Here is a 19,090-nt window from a genome sequence, read left to right as displayed (position 1 = left end):
TCACTGTCTGAGCCTATCTTCATCTATAAAATGGGGATCCTTATATTAGTACCTTTCACTAATATTTCCTTATGACATGAGTGTGAACCTTGCATTCTCAGAGTCTTACAATATAAAAGGTAGAAGGGACCTCAGAGGCCATCTAGAGTGTATAACTGAACCCAGTGATTCCTTTAAAAATATCCTGACTAATCCTACTACCTTGAAGATATCTGATGAGGGGGAAACTAATTACTTCCCAAGGCAGCTTATTCTATTTTGGGATAATTCTGTTACAAATATTTGCTTTATGTTAAACCTCATTCTGTTTTTTTTCTTCTTCTGTCTGTTGCCTTTTGCTTTATCCTCTGGAGCCAAGTAGAACAAGTGATGTAACTTTTTATGCTGTCATTTATCTCTCTTAGTCTTCTTTAGGACTAAACATCCTTAGTTCTTTCACATGTTGTATGACATGCTCTCCATTTCTCTTGCCTTTCTGGTTGCTTACTTTGAGTTTTAGCAACATTTTTTTAAAATATGATATTCACTATTGTACATAATATTCTTTTTTTTTCTTTTTTTTTTATTATAGCTTTTATTTACAAGTTACAGGCATGGGTAATTTTATAGCATTGACAATTGCCAAACCTTTTGTGCCAGTTTTTCCCCTCCTTCCTCCCACCCCTCCCCTAGATGGCAGGATGACCAATACATCTACATAATATTCTAAATATGGCTTGTCAGACAGAGTTAATCAGAATCATATCACCCCCCATTCTGGATATTTTTTAAAAATCTTACCTTAATTAAACATTTTTTTCTCTCTTACCACTGAAGCATTTTTAAAAATCCTATTTTAACAATAAACAATCAAGCAAAAGAAATTCATGTTTTGTCCCTATCTAAAAATATCATGGGTTAGGAGGCAATCATTTTTTAAGACACCAAAACTCGTGGAAACTGATAGACATAATGCTGTCTGAAAAATCTCACTAAACTAAAAAGTATACATACCAACAACCATACATACATAGCAATAAACTGGGACCTGGTTTGGTTCAATTTGGAGATTCATTTCTGGAAGGTTGGTCACTGGACATTAATACTTTTTTTTTTTTTTTTTTTTTTTTTGAGAAAGCCATATCGTTCATGAATATAAACGAATCTCCTAAGATTTATAGGTCTCCTAAGGTAAATGACTTGCAATTTTTTGAAGAGATCTCCTGTGCTAATACAATCACAACTATGTTGAAGTACCAAAGCATTAAAGTCTTATTGTGTCTGTTTTTCAGAAACCATAGAGCTTTGTATTAAAAATGAAATTTGTAAGATTATCTTGATTCTTGAATTTCAAACTAACTTTGAATAATTGGACCTGCAGATTGATTATCCACCATTTGAAAAAAATTTCTACAATGAGCATGAAGAGATAACCAGCCTCACCCCACAGCAAGTGATAGATCTTCGACATAAGCTCAATCTTCGGGTAAGAGAACCATTAAGTCTAATGCCCATGAATTGAGGCTAATTAGACCAAAATTTGACTAACTAAACATAAAATAGCTGCAAATTTATTTTTTTCATGCTTGCTGCTCTCGTTTTGAATATTAATTTAATTTCTGAAGTGTCCCACGTGTTGATTTTATTTTCTGTGGACATTAGTGCATACCTAACCGAGTGAAAAGAGACACATTACTTATCATTTTTCCATTATCCTATTTGAACAAACAAGGCACTGGTGATTTCTGCACCATGAGTTTTTGAGGCTAGATAAAAAGATAAGTTCGGTTAAATATTCTTGAGTAGCTTGCAGCTTAAATGCAGAGATAAAAAAGGATGATTTTCCTATAATTTCTTCTCGTAAAACACAATAATTATAGGCAGATGTAATTTTACTTTGAAATTAACAACTTTCATTCCTATTTGATATTTTCTTTGTCTCATGAATAAAAAATGCACAGTGTATTCCTTAATACAGCTTAGTCCTTTAAAGTATTTTGGAATTATGTTATCTCAGTGATACTTTTAAAAGATAGTAAAGAAATCTTTTAATGAGGTGACAGGAGTTTAAAATCTTTGCAAAAATAATATATTGAATATATTAATGTTACATAATAGGCACTTTGAATATACTTACATTTTTCATCTAGAAGTTTTTTGGACAAAGTATAGAGTATTTTGTATAAAGCTATGATTGCAACTATATGTTAACTAGAGATAAAAGTCTATTGAACTGTAAGTTAATTGTTATTAAAATATCAGTAAACTTGTCATTTCTAATTTCTAGGTCTCTGGTGCTGCTCCACCCAGACCAGGAAGCAGTTTTGCTCACTTTGGATTTGATGAGCAACTTATGCATCAGATTCGGAAATCTGAGTACACACAGCCTACTCCCATCCAGTGTCAGGTGAGCAGTTAAAGCATGAAAAAATAGTAGCTTGAGTGGAATGCCCATCTCAAAGCAAATATAAGTAATAAATAATGCTATTTAGATCAGTTCACAATAGGATAGTCCAGAATAGAAACCATATTAGCATAGCTTCAGTGTAGTTCTATAGCTTTCATAGATTTACATAAAGAAATAACATACCAGCATATATAAAGAGAAAGCCTTGGGTATCTGACACTTTGTAAACTAGAGCCAAGGAATTGAATGTATACACAATGTATACACATAATGTGGAAGTTTTGTGAGGTTACTTAGATGATGCCAAGGTATTGAGTTTCACCATCTGTTTTATTTTGTTTTTTCAAAAAGAACTTTTTATATGTAAATGAGGACAGTATGGTCTACCTATTAAAATTAACCTTTTATTTCTATATATCCTCATTCCTAGCATATCCATCTTCTCTTTCCATAACTATTCCTTATAACAAAGAATAAAAAAATAAAGATCTGCAGTGTTTCACATCCATAATAAAAGGACAAAGGTGCATCCTTACATCTCTTCTTTGGATCAGGCTTAAGCATCACTAATACAGAGTTCAGTTCATATTTTTTTGCTTTTTCTATTTACATTGTTATAGTATGTTTTGCTTTCCTAGTTCTTTTTAGTTTTCTTTGTGTACACTTGTTTAAAGCTTCCTATCCTTCCTGTATTCTTCATAGTTAACTGTTTCTTAAGGCACAATATTATTCTATGTCATTGATTTACCAATATTTGTTTATCCATTTCTCACTCAGTAGGTATCTACTGTGTTGACGAGTCTTTGCCACTAGAAAAAGTAACTTTCTTAATGTGTTTATCTATTGGACTATTGTCATTGTTTTTGTCTTTGACCCTGGAATACTGTCATTGGGATTTGTGGATTAAAGGGTTTGGGTATTTCAATCTCTGGGAGTTACATTAAGTACTTTTTTTAGTTCTGCAAAAAGAATCTGTTTATATTTTGGTAAGTATCTTAGTGACAAATTGACATAGAGAAAATCTTTCTCTTTTAATCTAAGATAATATAGGAATTTTGACCAGGAGTTTATGTAGCCCAGAATGTTTTTTTTTTTTTTTTTTTTTTTTTTTTTTGTTCATCATGGAGGTAGTGGTCACTAATCCTTTCCTAAGGCTCCTTAAATATATCTTTGTAATTGAGGTATCACTTACTATTTTCAGGGTGTTCCAGTGGCTCTTAGTGGGAGAGACATGATCGGCATTGCCAAAACAGGCAGTGGGAAAACAGCAGCCTTTATCTGGCCCATGCTGATTCACATCATGGATCAAAAGGAATTGGATCCAGGGGATGGACCTATTGCAGTGATTGTATGCCCTACTAGGGAGCTGTGTCAGCAGGTAAGGAAGGTGCATTTGAGGAGGGACTAACCTTAGACATAGACTGGCTTGAAGTAGCCAGAGGAATTAATTTCTACCAATTGCCTAAGAAACATTATTTTCTTTTTTCTTTCTAAATCAGATTCTTCCTAAGAAAAACCCTTGTGTGAATTGGCTACAGTTTTTTTCTTTCATTCATTTCCTCAAAATTACTTTATAATCAGTAAAAATTTAGTGTCAAGGTCAAGATGAATAAGGAGGCTTCACTTTTAATGTGAAGGTTTAGATAGCCTATTGAATAACATGCTTTTGATCCAAGGCTGGTTGTCAGCTTACATTTTAGGCAAATTAATAGTTGCAAGTTTTAAATAAATGCCACTGCAGGTGGTAAAAAAGGAATGCTAAACTTGAAGTTAATAGAGATCTGAGTTTCTGACAGGTGCTAGTTGTATGACCACAGGCAAGTTTCTATCTCTCAGGGCTTCAGTTTCCTCATCTATCCAATGAGGGTGATACCTGCTCTGCCTACTGATGAGGTTATGGTGAGGATCAGATGAGGAAATGTCTATAAAATGCCTTATAAACTTCAAAATGCTATGTAGTTATCAGCTATTACTGTCACACTCAAAATTGATTTTTTGTGTTGGTTTTTTTTTTTTTTTTTTTTTGACTTTTTTGAATAAGAATTTTTTTCTTTGTGGTGCACATACTAACTTCTCTATTTACCAACATATCATTATTAACAGATCCATGCAGAATGCAAGCGGTTTGGAAAAGCATACAATCTTCGATCTGTGGCCGTGTATGGAGGAGGAAGTATGTGGGAACAGGCTAAAGCCCTTCAAGAAGGAGCTGAGATTGTTGTCTGTACCCCAGTGAGTATGGCTTGGGTTCCTGGTTGTTAGGCATTGTTCCATTTTAGTCAGTGTGCCAGGCCTTTGTGCTAAGAGCTAGGAAGACGAAGAAAGACAAAAAAAGAGTCCCAGGAGCATATTGTAATGTGGAAGAAAATATGTAGATATCTAAATACAGACCAGATGTATATAGAGTATGTAAAAATCATCTGAACAGGGAAAGCATCAGTACTTTAGAGAATTTGGAAAGACCTCCTGGGGAAAGTAACATTTGAACTGATTCTTGAAGCCAAGGAGTAGAGGGAAGGAGGAAGAATAGTATTCTAGGCAAGAGGTGCAGCCAATGGCACAATGGTCAGAGTTGGTGTGTAACAGGTTTACATAGGTCAGTATAACTGGATCCTAGAGTTTTAAAAGGGAAATAGGATGTAAGAAGATAGAAAGAGCTAGATTTAAAATTAAAACAGAGGTATTTGTATTCCATCCTGGGGCTAATAGGGAACCATTAGAATTCATTAGAATGGAAGGATGACATGATCAGATCTACACTATAAGAAAAAAAATTACCTTATTGAGTTGAGTAGAGGATGGTTTGAAGTGGGGAGACCAGTTATAAAGCTATTGTAGTTATTCAAACATGTAGTCATAAAGTTTTGCGCGAGTATCACTGTTGCATGAGCATAGAGAATGTGATGTGTTTGAGATGTGCTGTGAAGATAGAAACAGCAAGATTTGGCAACAGTTATAAATGGTGAATGTAAGTAAGAAATAGAGGATACCACCAAAGGTTGTAGGTCTGGGTGACTTGGGAGGGTGGTAGGTGCTTGAAGGTAAAAAGGCAACTACAATAAATAAGGTTTTATGGGAGGGAAAGATGGTAACTTTTATTCTGAACATGTTGAATTTAAGATGTCTACAGAACATCCATTTCAGTATGTCAGAAAGAAAAACAGTGATATATATTATCCCAGGAGAAAGGCTAGATTTCTGGTCATCTTCATTTAGATAACTGAATCAATGGAAGCTTGATGAGGCCACTAATTGAGAAGATAATAGAGTAAAAAGAGAAGGTGCTCAAGTCAGAGCTCTTGAGGAATATCCATGATTAGAGGGTGTAATATGAATGAAGACCTGGCAAAGGGATCTGAGAAGAGGTCAGACAGATGGAACAAGAATAAGGAGAGCAGTATCACACAAAAATTGTAGGAAAAAGAGTCTGTCCAGAAGGAGAGGGTGATGAATAGTATCAAGCCTACATAAAAGTCAAGGCAGCTCAGGATTGAAGGCAATTAAGAAGAGATCATTGATAACTTTGGAGAGGAGAGTTAACTAAATGGAAATTTAAATGAAAGTTGTAGTCGACTTTTTTTTTTTTTAATATTTTTGTTTTAAAAAAAAACATGCTTAAAAAAGAAAAACAAAAAAAATAAAATAAAATAGCATTGTCAAGTGCCTAGCAGAACATCAGGAAAGAATCATTATATATAACAATAAATTAACAGTCCAAGAAGGGATATATAATGGTAGAAGAAATTATATTCTTGACTGTCCATCTTTGCTTCCTTGAAAGTTATTCTTTTGTTCTCTTCTGTTTACTTTTTTTATTTTATTCTCTTTTTTTCTTTCATCCCTCTCATCTTCCACAAGCAGGCTACTGTAGTTAAGCACAGATACATGTTATACACACACACACACACACACACACACACACACATATACTCATCCACAGATCCACTCATACACATATATACATATATAACATGTCTGTATGCACACATACATAGAGCAATATGCATACATATCTACATATATACTCAAGACACAAACATATATACACATATTTACCCATATGTGAACATGCAATAGATGGCTTTTTCAAGAAAAAAAGAGATCTAATATCGTAGCAGAGAAGGTCAGATCAAGTGAGGGTTTTTTAAGAGTGAGAAAGATAAAATAATGCTGGTAGGCACAGAGAAACAATGATTGAAGGATGAGAGTGTGTGAATGATGATGCAAGAAATTTTCTAGTGAAATTGGGAGGAGGTGGGATTAAGGCTTTACACAGAAGAAAATGCCTTGGGGAAAAAGAGTCCTAAGATTGGAGTGAAAGAGGTAATAATTGAGGAAGATGTCTAATTGGAATTGGGGGGGGGGGGAAGGTCTCAGTAACTCATCCCATTTTGAGAGGTGAAAAATGAAGAGGGAAGAAGGGGAAGAGGTATTAGATAAAGAAGAGTTGTAAAACTCTTTTGAAAAGTAGGATAACAAATCAATTATAGGGGAAAACAATATTTGCTTTGTGGCAGTGAAGTTCCAGTTAAGATTAGCCAAATTTGTAGGAGGCTCAATTTTGTGTTTTCTTCTATCCTCAGCAGTAGGTAAATAGGAGTGAAAGAGACATATAGTGATCTAGGTTGATGAATGACAAGGTATAATCAGTGAGGGAATTATAAAGGTGACAAAGGAATCCAGGATACATGGAGGGTAATATAGCATTGATTCAACAAGGGGCCAAGATGTCAAGAGAAGAGTAGTTAGTTCTGGGATAATGGCTTGGGAGAGAACTGACAGATGGAGTGAATGGAGGTCCTGATAGGGACAGAAAACAGTGAGAAGTGGTTAAAGCAAAAGGAAAGATGGCATTCATGAACATGGAAGTAAGACTTATGTGGATGACAATTTGATAACTGAGGTGGAGTAGATTATGAAGCTACAATATTAGAATAAACATTATATATATATAATATCTATATATAATAATAATTATATATATATATATATATATATATATATATATATATATACACACACACACACACATACACATACATGGGAAGGAGAGACTGAGATAGGCCTGAATTCATTAAAGAAGGAAGGAATAAGAATGTCTTAAGAGTTAAGATATATCATGGCTATCACCATATAGATTTGGTGGTTAATTTAGTTATTACTTCAAAGGAAGACAGGTTTCTTCATGAAGGTGCTCAAAAGTAGATGTGAATATGGCAGTGGGGACCCAAGAGCATACTAGTTTTCCTGCTACTATAGCCAGTGAATTGTGGGGTTGAGATATGAAGGAAAAAAAAGTATAGCCAGTCCTAGAAAGGATGGCAAAGGAATTGGTATTGTAAGTTCAGGAGATGAGAGGAATGAGAAAAAAAGAACTCTTTATAATGTTATTTCTGTTGCGAAATCAGGGTTGGAAATCTCTAAAATAATTTTGTTAACTCTAGCTCCCTCAGGGTGATTGTGCTATTTCCAGGAGGCTTTCCTTTGCTGTCTTAGGAAATTGGTCGTTGGTAACTTTCAGATCAAGCTCTGAAAGATAAATCACAGCTGACTAGGAAAATGTTCTCTAAAAGTTGGAACCTCTAAAAAATGGCCTCAATTGCAACATTTTACGCCTTTTGTTGAAAATGTTTGTTCAACCTTGCTAAGAAATTCAGGTTGATGGAAGAAAAGGACTTAATTGGGTCTCTACAAGTTTTTAAATTTTTACCTGAAACAAGTCATTATTATCTAGATATCATTGCCTTAGAACATTACTTGATGAATGTTGAAGCTATCTCATTGCTAATTAGGCAATATCTTAAAGCAAATCTTTGTAAATCCACAATGTTTTTGTATCTCTCAAAGGGTCGGCTGATTGATCATGTGAAGAAGAAAGCTACAAATCTCCAAAGAGTCTCTTACCTTGTATTTGATGAAGCTGATCGAATGTTTGACATGGGTTTTGGTATGTATTGAACACCAGTTCTCCCTGTCTGTACCGTCAAGACATTCACTTTTTTGTTTCACCGGTCTTAACTTAATAAGTCTACTTGAAAATGGACAAATTCTTTGATGGGGTGTGTATGTCTGTGTCTCTGTCTTGTGCACATGTGCTTTTTGAATGAGCATGTACCCAACACATGGAGAGTGGTAGCTGGTCTCTGAAGACTTAATGTGCATGGCATTAGCTTTTTGCAGTAGTAAACTCTCAGGAAACTTTTTAGAGGAGTGTGCCTTGTTGAAGTCAGGGGAAATCAAAAATAGATTATATAATAATTATAGAAAATTATTTCCTCTCTTTTTTTCTCCTATTGGGCTTTATATATTGTGACAGCTTTTAGGACTATGATCAGAACATTACTGTGTAATACTTTGCTTCAACCATTCCAAGGCTTTTCTTTTACTGCCTTCCTTGACTTAGCCACTTGCCTGGGGACCATTCCAGCTATCTCAAACTAAATCTATATCCTTTCCAACTAGGCAAAAGGAGATGACTGCATTTGGTGCCCTCTGATAAGTGAAGCCACAGGATGATTAATCTTCATCTTTGTGGTCTTTGGTGTCAAGCATTTTGCTTGGCACTTACTAGATGTTTAACAAGTCCTTGATTATTGGTTATTTCTTGATTCATTTTCCATGTCATATGAAAGAAATTTTTTTCCTAGACTGACTTTTTTACCCTTTGGATGTTACACTTGTATCAGATAAATGTTCTGAGGCTTGTTTTTTCTCTTCTAGAGTATCAGGTGCGATCCATAGCCAGTCATGTCCGTCCTGATAGACAGAGTATGTATGAAACTGTTTTAAGTAACTTCTATTTATACCATTGTAATGTCCTGTGATAAAGGCACTTTGTCTATTTTATTTTTTGGCGCAAAGCATTTATTGTTCATGTGCTACTGTGTTTGAGGAAAATGAATTTGTGAGGTAACATAGGAAAACTGTAGGAAAAATATGAAGAATATGCAAATGGAAGAACAATTACTTTTTTGAAGCTGTTTCTAAATTTTAATATACCTACCATTTCCAGGGCAAGCTCAATTGATTTAAATGGATGCCTGGAGTTTTAGATTTTGATTGGCTTAATCAAATTATTATAAATATTTGAATAGTTAAATTACCACATAAGAGATCCTCAATGCCTTTTTAGAATTTTTTGGCAATGTAAAGAAAGAAGAATCACATAAACATTTTTTTCTAGATTTGTGGTATTTTATTTATAATATATTGAAACCAGGGTGAGAGGAGAACTGTCTTTGAGAGGATCTAAAAGCAAGTCTTTCCTCTTTAATTTTTCAACTCAAATTAATAGTACTTTGTTATGTGCAGAGGAGATACTCTCGTAAATCTAATGGAATTCATTTTTCTCCCAGCTCTTTTATTCAGTGCAACTTTCCGGAAAAAGATTGAAAAACTAGCTCGAGACATCCTGATTGACCCTATCCGAGTGGTTCAAGGAGACATTGGAGAGGTAATTTGTGAACAGGACTGGAGGATGCAGAAGTATACTTTTCTCTGGAGTTTAAAATCTAGAGTTAATTCTGTGATTGCCAGGAAATCAGAGTAGAACTGAAATACTAATGAGATACTTATAGAAGGAACTTTAAATTTCTTTCTCACATTTATGCCATACATTGGAAATATCGAACCATTTAATCTAAAGAAGATGGTGGATTATCTTTTTTTTTAAATAACTTTTTATTGACAGTACATATGCATGGGTAATTTTTTACAACATTATCCCTTGCATTCACTTCTCTTGTGACTTTTCCCTTCCCTCCCTCTACTCCCTCCTCTAGATGGCAGTAAGTCTTATACATATTAAATATGTTATAGTATATCTTAGGTAGAATATGTATGTGCAGAACTGAACAGCTCTCTTATTGCACAGGAAGAATTGGATTCAGAAGGCAAAAATAACCTGGGAAGAAAAATAAAAATGAAAACAGTTCACACTCATTTCCCAGTGTTCCTTTTCTGGGTGTAGCTGATTCTGTCCATTATTGATCAATTGGAACTGAATTAGATCTCTTTGTCGAAGATATCCACTTCCATCAGAATACGTGGATAAGCTTTTTGAGGTTCCTGAGAATACTTAACTATTTGTATTATCCAGAAATGGTTGTCTGATCAGCCCATAAAATCATACTTACCAGTGTTAGAAAGTATGAGTAAATGTCCCTGGAAGGCTAAAAATGGTTTCTGCAACTAAATTTCAAAATATTTTATTCAAAGTATTTCTATTGTCCCTCCATCTACTACCAGCACAGAGCGAAGTTTAAACTTCCAAGAAGGAAATTTTAATTTGCTCAATGATTCTTTGTAGGAGATATTAGCAACTTTAATATCTGAGAATAGGACAGGGTTAAAAATCTTTATTTTAAATTCAGAGCAAAAGTAAAACAAGCATTGAGCAGAATTGTAGAATGTAGCATCTGTGAGCTGTTACTCTGATCCACCCAGAAAGTTATTCCCTCCTGCTCTCCCTCTTTGGGCCAGCACCCTTCCTTATTTATAAGATTTGGATCAAGATGTGATCCAATCTCAGTCCAAAGTGGTTTTAAATATTTCCATTCCGTGGTTCTCCAGCTAATGCTTTGGATCAACAGCTATGTTTTTCCTACTTCAATAGATGGACTTCCATTTGTGGCAAACTCACAGGATGTGGAGTTTTCTGTCATATATTCAGTAAACATGTATTAAATGTCTATCAGCTACCAGATACTGTCAGTGCTGGAGATACAAATACCAAAGTAGAGAAGTCTCTGCATTCAAGGAGCTTTACACTATAACAGGGGAAGACAAGACATAGAAAGAAATTAAAAGAGAAAGTACAGGAAAATGCCTGTTATGGGAGCATGGGAACCCAGAGTAGTACAAGTGTAGAATAAGAAGGTGACTTGAGCTGAGCACCCTCCTTAAATGATGGATTTGAGGTTTGTGGCTCCACCCTCCACTGTGGCCAGTGAGGAGATGGAGTGCTTCTCACTTCTCACTTCCTAGAGAACTAACCACTTAACTAAAATTTCTTTTTTTACAAATATGCATTATTTCAGTTATTTTAAGCAGTAATAACACTTTCAACCCAATGAGAAGATCGCTTAATGTAAGGAAAAAAGCCATTTTATCCTGTGGGGAATATTCATCCATTCATTCAACAAACATATTAAGTACTGTACCCCAAAGCCTTGTGAATTGGATTATTCCTTCAAGTTGTTTGAAAATTTTGATATGGAGAAGCTTAGTAAGGAAACCTCCTGTATTGTAACACATCTGCTAATCAGTAAAATGCTAGAGCGGGGTCCTCAAACTACGGTCCTCAGGCCAGATGCATCAACTGAGGACGATTATCCCCCTCACCCAGGGCTATGAAGTTCTTTATTTAAAAGCCCACAAAACAAACTTTTTGTTTTTACTATAGTCTGGCACTCCAACAGTCTGAGAGACAGTGAATTGGCCTCCTATTTAAAAAGTTTGAGGACCCCTGTACTAGAGCTTTGTGCTAACACCTGATGAGAGGAGGGATCAAAAATGTGCCTTTAAGGAGCTTGTGTTTTAAAGGGGACAGAGGGAACAATAATGGAAGTTACTGATAGATAAGGTGAGAATGAAGAAAATGTAGATAAGGAAGGACTAACAACTAGGATTAAAGGGAGTAAAGGAAAGGCCTCTAATATTTGATCTGAATCTTCAAGGAAACCACGGCGTCTTAAGAGTTGGCTGTGTGGAGTCATCAGAATCAGCTAGGGCAAAAGCATGGAAAAGAGACATAACATTATCTGTGAAAAACTCTGCATATGTCAGTATCACTAGATCAGAGTTTAAGAGTTAGTGATGTATAAAGACTAGAAGTATCAATAGATTTAAATGTTGGTTTATATTTGATCCTGGAAGTCATGGGCATTGAAGTTTGTTGAGTAGATGATGCCATGGTTAGACCTGCTCTTTAGGAAATTCATTTTGGCAGTTATGAAGAAAGGAGGATTGGATGTACAAAAGTGAGGCAGGAGGGAATGAAACGTGAAATGACTTATTGTGGTCATGCTAGTAAATATTAGAGGTTATATTTGAACTTCTAACCACTATACAAATAAATATGTTGTATGATGTAAACCTAGCACAGGAGCTCTGCAGGGACAAAAAACCGAAACCTTTTCTCAGGGGAGAAGGCTTCCTGATAGAGGTGAATTTTGAGGCAGCTTTAAAAAGTTGGGGAAGGTACACAGTAGAGGAAGAAGACAATTGATAATGTTTGTAGCTTTCAAGTTGTCCAGTACTGAGAATATTGCAACTATCAGGCTTCATTTTGAAAATGTAATATTTGGTCTATTTTCAATCCATTTTTTACTTCAGTGTTCAAGTTTTGTTTCTTTCCTTAGGCAAATGAAGATGTGACCCAGATTGTAGAAATTCTTCACTCTGGACCCAGTAAATGGAACTGGCTCACTCGGCGTCTGGTAGAATTTACCTCTTCAGGAAGTGTCCTCTTGTTTGTAACTAAAAAAGCCAATGCTGATGAACTAGCTAACAACCTCAGGCAGGAAGGACACAATCTGGGGCTGCTCCATGGGGACATGGATCAAAGTGAAAGGAACAAGGTCATTTCGGATTTTAAGAAAAAAGGCATCCCAGTTCTTGTGGCTACAGATGTTGCAGGTATAGTAGAGGAAGGATTTCTTCAATGTATTTGGAAATTTACATGCTGTAAGTTTAGTTGTTTAGCTAAAACTAACATTTGGGGAGGATAACAGGTAGATATAGGCTGAGCTTTTAGCCTTTTTTCTCCACGTTAACAGATAATTTGGTGGAAACATTGGAGTGTTAAACACTCCATTATCATTTACCTTTTGCATCTACCTTCTAAAATAGAGGCCCAATATTATTGGAAGGTACTTTGAGGAGCACTTGGTAAAACAAAATGCCCTTGTTGAATCTCTAATAGTAATATTAGGTGTGTTTTTGCCTTTGCTATTTGAAACCAGAAAGCTGTTTTTTTATTTTATTTCCTTTCTTGAGAGGAACTACACAAGCTCCTGTATTTATTTGTACATCATTAAGTCTCTCTTGTCAAGGTAGACATATATGTTTATTGCACTCTTTCTTTATCTGTGGTCCAGGCACTTTTTGTCAAGATTAAGTAAGTTAAGTAAGCAGTCTTGTATCCCATACATTGAATTAGAGGTGGCAAGGGGGTGGAACCCTATGTTTCCAGAAGAAAAATCTACAATAACTTGCACATCGCCTCCAAATTATGTAGGAGTTGGCAAGAAGATTTTTTTGGGAAATTAAATCATTGTAGCTAAATTTCTGGTTTCTGACCCCAAATTAAACCTAGGGCACCTGGGGGTTGTGTATTTCAGCCCGTGGTTTGGACATTCCTTCAATTAAGACTGTCATCAACTATGATGTGGCTCGAGATATTGATACCCATACACACAGAATTGGCAGGACAGGCAGAGCAGGCGAGAAGGGTGTGGCTTATACTCTCTTGACTCCCAAGGACAGCAATTTTGCTGGCGACCTTGTCAGGAACATGGAAGGAGCTAATCAACATGTTACCAAGGAACTTCTGGACCTCGCAATGCAGGTGAGAACTAGGCCTCCCTCAGAGCTATTCTTTGATTTTAATCTTAGATTCCTTTCTTCAGGAGTTTAATAGAGCAAAGTTCAGTGATGGAATGTTTCCATTAGGCATGGTTCAAATGCATTAGCTGAATAGTAAACCTAATGAGAAAGAAATTGACTTTTGAGGACAATACCTCATAAAGACGTAAAATTAGAATGCCTTACATGAACCTTACCTATTATCTAATCAAACTCTCTCCATTTACTATTTAAAAAAACCTCTTTTGTTCTGAAAGCAGGAATCCTATTTAATTATTACACTTACCTATACCACTTTTTAATACTCAGTTGTTGGAAAATCCTTCTTGTCTAGGGACTCTCCTTTTGAGATCAACTCTTCTAAATTGTCCCTAAGCAGCTCCTTTGGAACCCACAGGTTCTCTTTAGAGAACTGTTTTTCCACTGTTATTTCCAGGAGAAAAGTGGGGAAAGGTAGAGGATAGAATGGGCACAATGGCCACTTAATTGAATGGATATTTTGTTTAAGGCAAATACAGAATAAATCCACATGCCTTGGGAAGGGTGTGCTAGCAGGTATTTCCTAGGTTCCTGTGGTCCTTTTTTTCTCCGTCTTTTTTCCCCAAAGCGAATGTAAGACCACCATAAAAGACGCTATAAAGAGACCCTAGCCCATTAAGATTCCACTGATCTTAGAATAATTTGATCTGAAACAGGTTTTAGAATTATGGGAAAGATTCATAGTATCTTTGATAGAGCAAAAAGCTTAACCACAATTTTTCTTCTTTACCTTTTCCTGCATCACACAGAGAATATGCTTCAGCTATCTTCCAACCATAACTTTCTGAGTTTTGTTTTATGCAGAATGCCTGGTTTCGTAAATCTCGATTTAAAGGAGGGAAAGGGAAAAAACTGAATATTGGTGGTGGAGGCCTTGGCTACAGAGAACGACCTGGTCTAGGTTCTGAGAACACAGTAAGTCCTAATGGCAAGAGCTTCTTGACTTGAGCCAATGTTAGATGAAATTAAGATTATTTCTGGTTCATTAAGTGCCTACTTTTTGCAAAGTGCTTTGATAGTAGGGATCATTAAACATTTAGATAAATCATATCCCTTGACCTCATAGAACTTTTAGTCTAGTGGGGACAGGAAGCTAAGAGCAAAATAAAATTCTATACATTTCAGGGAATAGTTAACAAGAAAGAGTCTCAGCAGGTAGCACTGGGGAAGTAGTAAATGCGTTGAAAAGAGATATGAATTTAACATTAGAATTCGGTTCAATTCCCTGCCACTTACTGCTGTGCCCGGTACTTAGGCAAGTCACATGAGGTAAAAGTACCCCACCTCTGAGCCTTTTCTTTTTTGGGGGGGGGGAGGGGAGAATTGAATAGCGTTTTATATGATACTTGATAAGATTTATGTGGTGCTTTACAGATACTACCATCCTGTGAGGTAGTGCTATTATGTTCAGCTTATTAAATGGAAACTAAATCTGAAAAAAAATTGTGAGTTTAGCCTGTGGAGAGCTTTGAATGCTAAACAGAAGTTGAACTTTGTCCAGGAGACATAGGGAGCCACTCAAACTTAAAGAGAGTGTGATATTGTCAGATTTATGCATAAAGACTTTGAGTATGATAGTAGTTTGAAGTATGAAGACCTATTCAGGTAGGTTCTTTTAGGAATCTAGGTGGGTGGAAATAGAGCACTAAATACTGTACTAAAGTGATGGCCATGGGATTTGAGAGAAGAGCTGTGTGTAAAAGCTGTTTCACCAATGGATTAGCAAGTTTGATAGCTAAGGAGGAAAGATTTGTGTAAGTAGTGACAGCTGATATATATAGGGGGTTAGGGCTGTGGATCTAGAATCTAGAAAAAAGGTCACATCTGGGGGTAATTTGTGGAGTCTTCTATCTAAAGGAATATATGCTTTTGAGAGTGAATGAGATTGCAAAAAAGGGAGTATAAAGAAAAAACAAAAACAAAACTCATTGTCAAAATAGAATGAAAGTTTAGCTTATGATGCCTCTGAATTGAAGGAAGAAAGTAGTATGCTTCCTAGGGAGCTGGTTAGGAAGTTGTTTTGCAACTTGTTACTAAAAAACAGCTTAGCTTCTGTTATTTCTTAAGTCATGGGATGTGGGGAACAATATCTGCCAATTCTATCCTCATCATGTAACTAAATCTGTATTTTGCATTTTCTAGTACCTGGATTTAGCAGAGAATGAGTGGAAACTGTTTTGTTACTTAGCCTGAAACCTAGGAAATAATAACCTCCTACTGACCCAGCTTTATTGCTCATTGTTGCTTATGTTCATTAGCCAGCATAAAAGCTGCCTATATGTGTAGTTATCTATCCCAATTAGACCTTCTAGAAGTAGTTCCCCATTTAATCCTAGGAGATAGATGCTGTCTTTTTGTTGTCTCTCTGCTCTACAGATAGAAATAAACTTCCCCAAAGTATTACTTAGCAGTCCCAATGTTTATGCCCATTGGGAATGAGGTTTTTCAGCAGCTCTTACATCATGAGTGTCTTTACTACCTAGGACCGTGGAAACAACAGCAATGTGATGAGTAACTATGAGGCCTACAAACCTTCCACAGGGGCCATGGGAGACCGCCTGACTGCAATGAAAGCAGCTTTCCAGGTCTGATATTCAGCTTGGGCCCTCGGGAGAAAAACTCCCTAAGCATGGGTAGTAGAAGATGAGAAGATTAATCCTAACCAGTTATACTTCATAGTTAGATTTAATGATGGCACAAATAAGGTGATAGATGCATGGGATGGCATTATCAAAATTGTGCTCCCATTAGAGCCTTTAAAATTTTTAATCTTAACAACTCCACTAAATGTTTCAGTGACATGGTTTTGAATCCATCTTTCCCTAAATTAGCTGGGCATTCATATACCCAAATGAACATGCTTCTGGGCTAGGGGTTCTTAACTTTTTTTGTCATAGAACCCATTTAGCAATCTGATGAAACCTATGGACCCTTTCTCAGAAAATATTTTTAAAAACCTAAAAATATATAAGATCACAAAGGAAATAGGTATCTTTGAATTTCATTCAATATAATTATGTTAGGAGCCCTTGCTCCAGACAACTCTGTTCTAGGTTATTTTCTGGATTTACTGACTTTTAATCGAGCATATTGATTAAGATACACTTTGATATATGACAGATTTCGTTCAGACTGTTATCACCTGTAAAATGAATTTGCACACATTAAGAATTATTTCCTCAATAATTTCCATTTAAAATGGGACTTAATTAGAAAATGAAGATGAGCCTACTATTTTATGAGAGGTTATAGGAACTCATGGGAGGAAAAGCAGAGTAAAATATTAGGAATGATAGAACCCTCCTGCACATGTAGAATTGTTATACTGTCTATCCCCCTTTAATAATTTTCTCTTAGAATTTTGTTTCACTGAAACATGAACTCTTTCTTTCTCTTATAGTCGCAGTACAAGAGCCATTTTGTTGCTGCCAGTTTAAGCAACCAGAAGGCTGGGAGCTCTGCTGCTGGGGCAAGTGGGTGGACCAGTGCAGGGAGCTTGAATTCTGTCCCAAGTAATTCAGCCCAGCAGGGCCATGCCAATTCTGACAGCCCCATTGCCACAGCTGCCAAGAGCATCCCAGGCTTTGCCAGTGCTGGGAACCTAAGCAGTGTTCCAGGAGGGTATTCACCTACTGGAGCCCAGGGTCTCAACAACACAGCATCTGGGAGCAACAGCCGGGAAGGAATTGGTGGTGGCAGTGGTAATGGGAATAGAGAGCGATACCAAGAGAATCGAGGTAGTAGTCGCCATAGTCATGGAGATAGTGGTAATCGCCATGGTGATGGTCCACGTCATGGAGATGGTCGTCATGGTGACGGATACCGCCATCCAGAAAGCAGTGGCCGGCATGGAGATGGTCATCGGCATGGAGAGAACAGACATGGGAGTGGTGGTCGACATGGGGAAAGCCGGGTTGGGAGTGATGGTCGGAATGGAGAAAGCAGGAAAGAGGCTTGTGGTCGTGAAAGCAAGACAGATGGCAGGACAGACAACAGGACGGATAGCAGGATGGACAACAGGATGGACAGCAAGACAGACTTGAAGACAGACAAGACAGCAGATGGCTTTGCTGTGCCTGAGCCACCCAAACGCAAGAAGAGTCGATGGGACAGTTAAGAGGCTGTGTGCAAAAGCATGAAATGGAATGGGTGGAGTGTATTTTTTTTAAAGGATTTCTTCTTCATAAATGGCTGTGTCCTGGGGATAAGTTGGGGCCCATAAATCTGAGATGCAAAGATCCTTGGCTCCTAAGGGACATCAATAGCCAGGACCTAGAAATAAGACCCCTTCTTTAGAATCATTTTTTCTTAAGCTTCCTTTGAAGCTGCTTTGGTCCTCATTGTGTGTTGAACCCTCATGTTTCAGCCAGGCTCTAGCCACAGGGAGAGCTAGAACTCTGGCTAGAATGGAGCTTCTGGTATGTTTTGAGAGACTTGAGAGCAATAGGCGACCATAGTCTGCTCCTGAAATCCTATTTAGGTGTTGAGGGGCCAGTTCAGGTTGTCCTGAAAGCTAACTGTGGAGTACAGGTCTATACTCTGTAGTTTTGTTTTTTTGTGGGTTCCTCCACTCCCCCCACCCCCAAACAGACTTTTTTCCCCCTCTTTTCTGGTGGCCAGGTAAGGGTTAGTATGAGGTGGGCAGGCTCTCTGCACTGTGAGTTTTGAATTCCACAAATGGCAGCAAGCACAATCTTGTAAGTTTGACATGATTGCAGGTGTGCTGCAACATTTGGGAAGCAGTACTTTGGCTCCTCAAATACATGGGAGAGTGGGAAGCTGTGCCCAGAGCTACTGTGATTAGGAAGTATTCTGGAAATTGTTCCCTAGGCTTAAGATGTTTCTTAATTAAAAATAAACCTGAGCAGTTTTTAAAATCTGATTAATTGTATATTACTTTTTTTTTTTTTTTTTTTTTTTTACTTTTGCCACAATAATCTTTTTGCTGCAATTTGTTTTCATCTTGTTTATAAAAGTATCCAAAACTACCAGATTTTGTGACACTTGTGAAGGTTTCTTTCAGATGTGCATTCCTTCTTGCTTGCTCTAGTAAATGTTTTATTACTGGGAGTATGCCTG

At 36.7% G+C, this 19,090-nt stretch overlaps 1 protein-coding gene across 1 annotated transcript in view; it reads left to right on the top strand.

Moving 5' to 3' along the window:
* DDX42 (DEAD-box helicase 42) overlaps positions 1-19,081 on the top strand; it is a 38,817-nt gene extending 19,736 nt beyond the window's left edge. Inside the window, exons 7-18 of the mRNA XM_031965887.1 lie at positions 1,361-1,465; positions 2,267-2,386; positions 3,588-3,764; positions 4,490-4,618; positions 8,234-8,333; positions 9,107-9,154; positions 9,742-9,839; positions 12,748-13,024; positions 13,729-13,955; positions 14,816-14,926; positions 16,495-16,596; positions 17,412-19,081. Of these exons, the coding sequence (XP_031821747.1) occupies positions 1,361-1,465; positions 2,267-2,386; positions 3,588-3,764; positions 4,490-4,618; positions 8,234-8,333; positions 9,107-9,154; positions 9,742-9,839; positions 12,748-13,024; positions 13,729-13,955; positions 14,816-14,926; positions 16,495-16,596; positions 17,412-18,128 (2,211 nt within the window). The 3' untranslated portion in view covers positions 18,129-19,081. The remainder of the gene's footprint in view (positions 1-1,360; positions 1,466-2,266; positions 2,387-3,587; positions 3,765-4,489; positions 4,619-8,233; positions 8,334-9,106; positions 9,155-9,741; positions 9,840-12,747; positions 13,025-13,728; positions 13,956-14,815; positions 14,927-16,494; positions 16,597-17,411) is intronic.
* The last annotated feature ends 9 nt before the right edge of the window (positions 19,082-19,090 follow it).

Source organism: Sarcophilus harrisii, chromosome 4 (genome assembly GCF_902635505.1).
Source record: "Sarcophilus harrisii chromosome 4, mSarHar1.11, whole genome shotgun sequence".
NCBI classification, from domain to species: Eukaryota; Metazoa; Chordata; class Mammalia; order Dasyuromorphia; family Dasyuridae; genus Sarcophilus; species Sarcophilus harrisii.
This window is presented reverse-complemented; position numbering and strand designations above follow the sequence as displayed.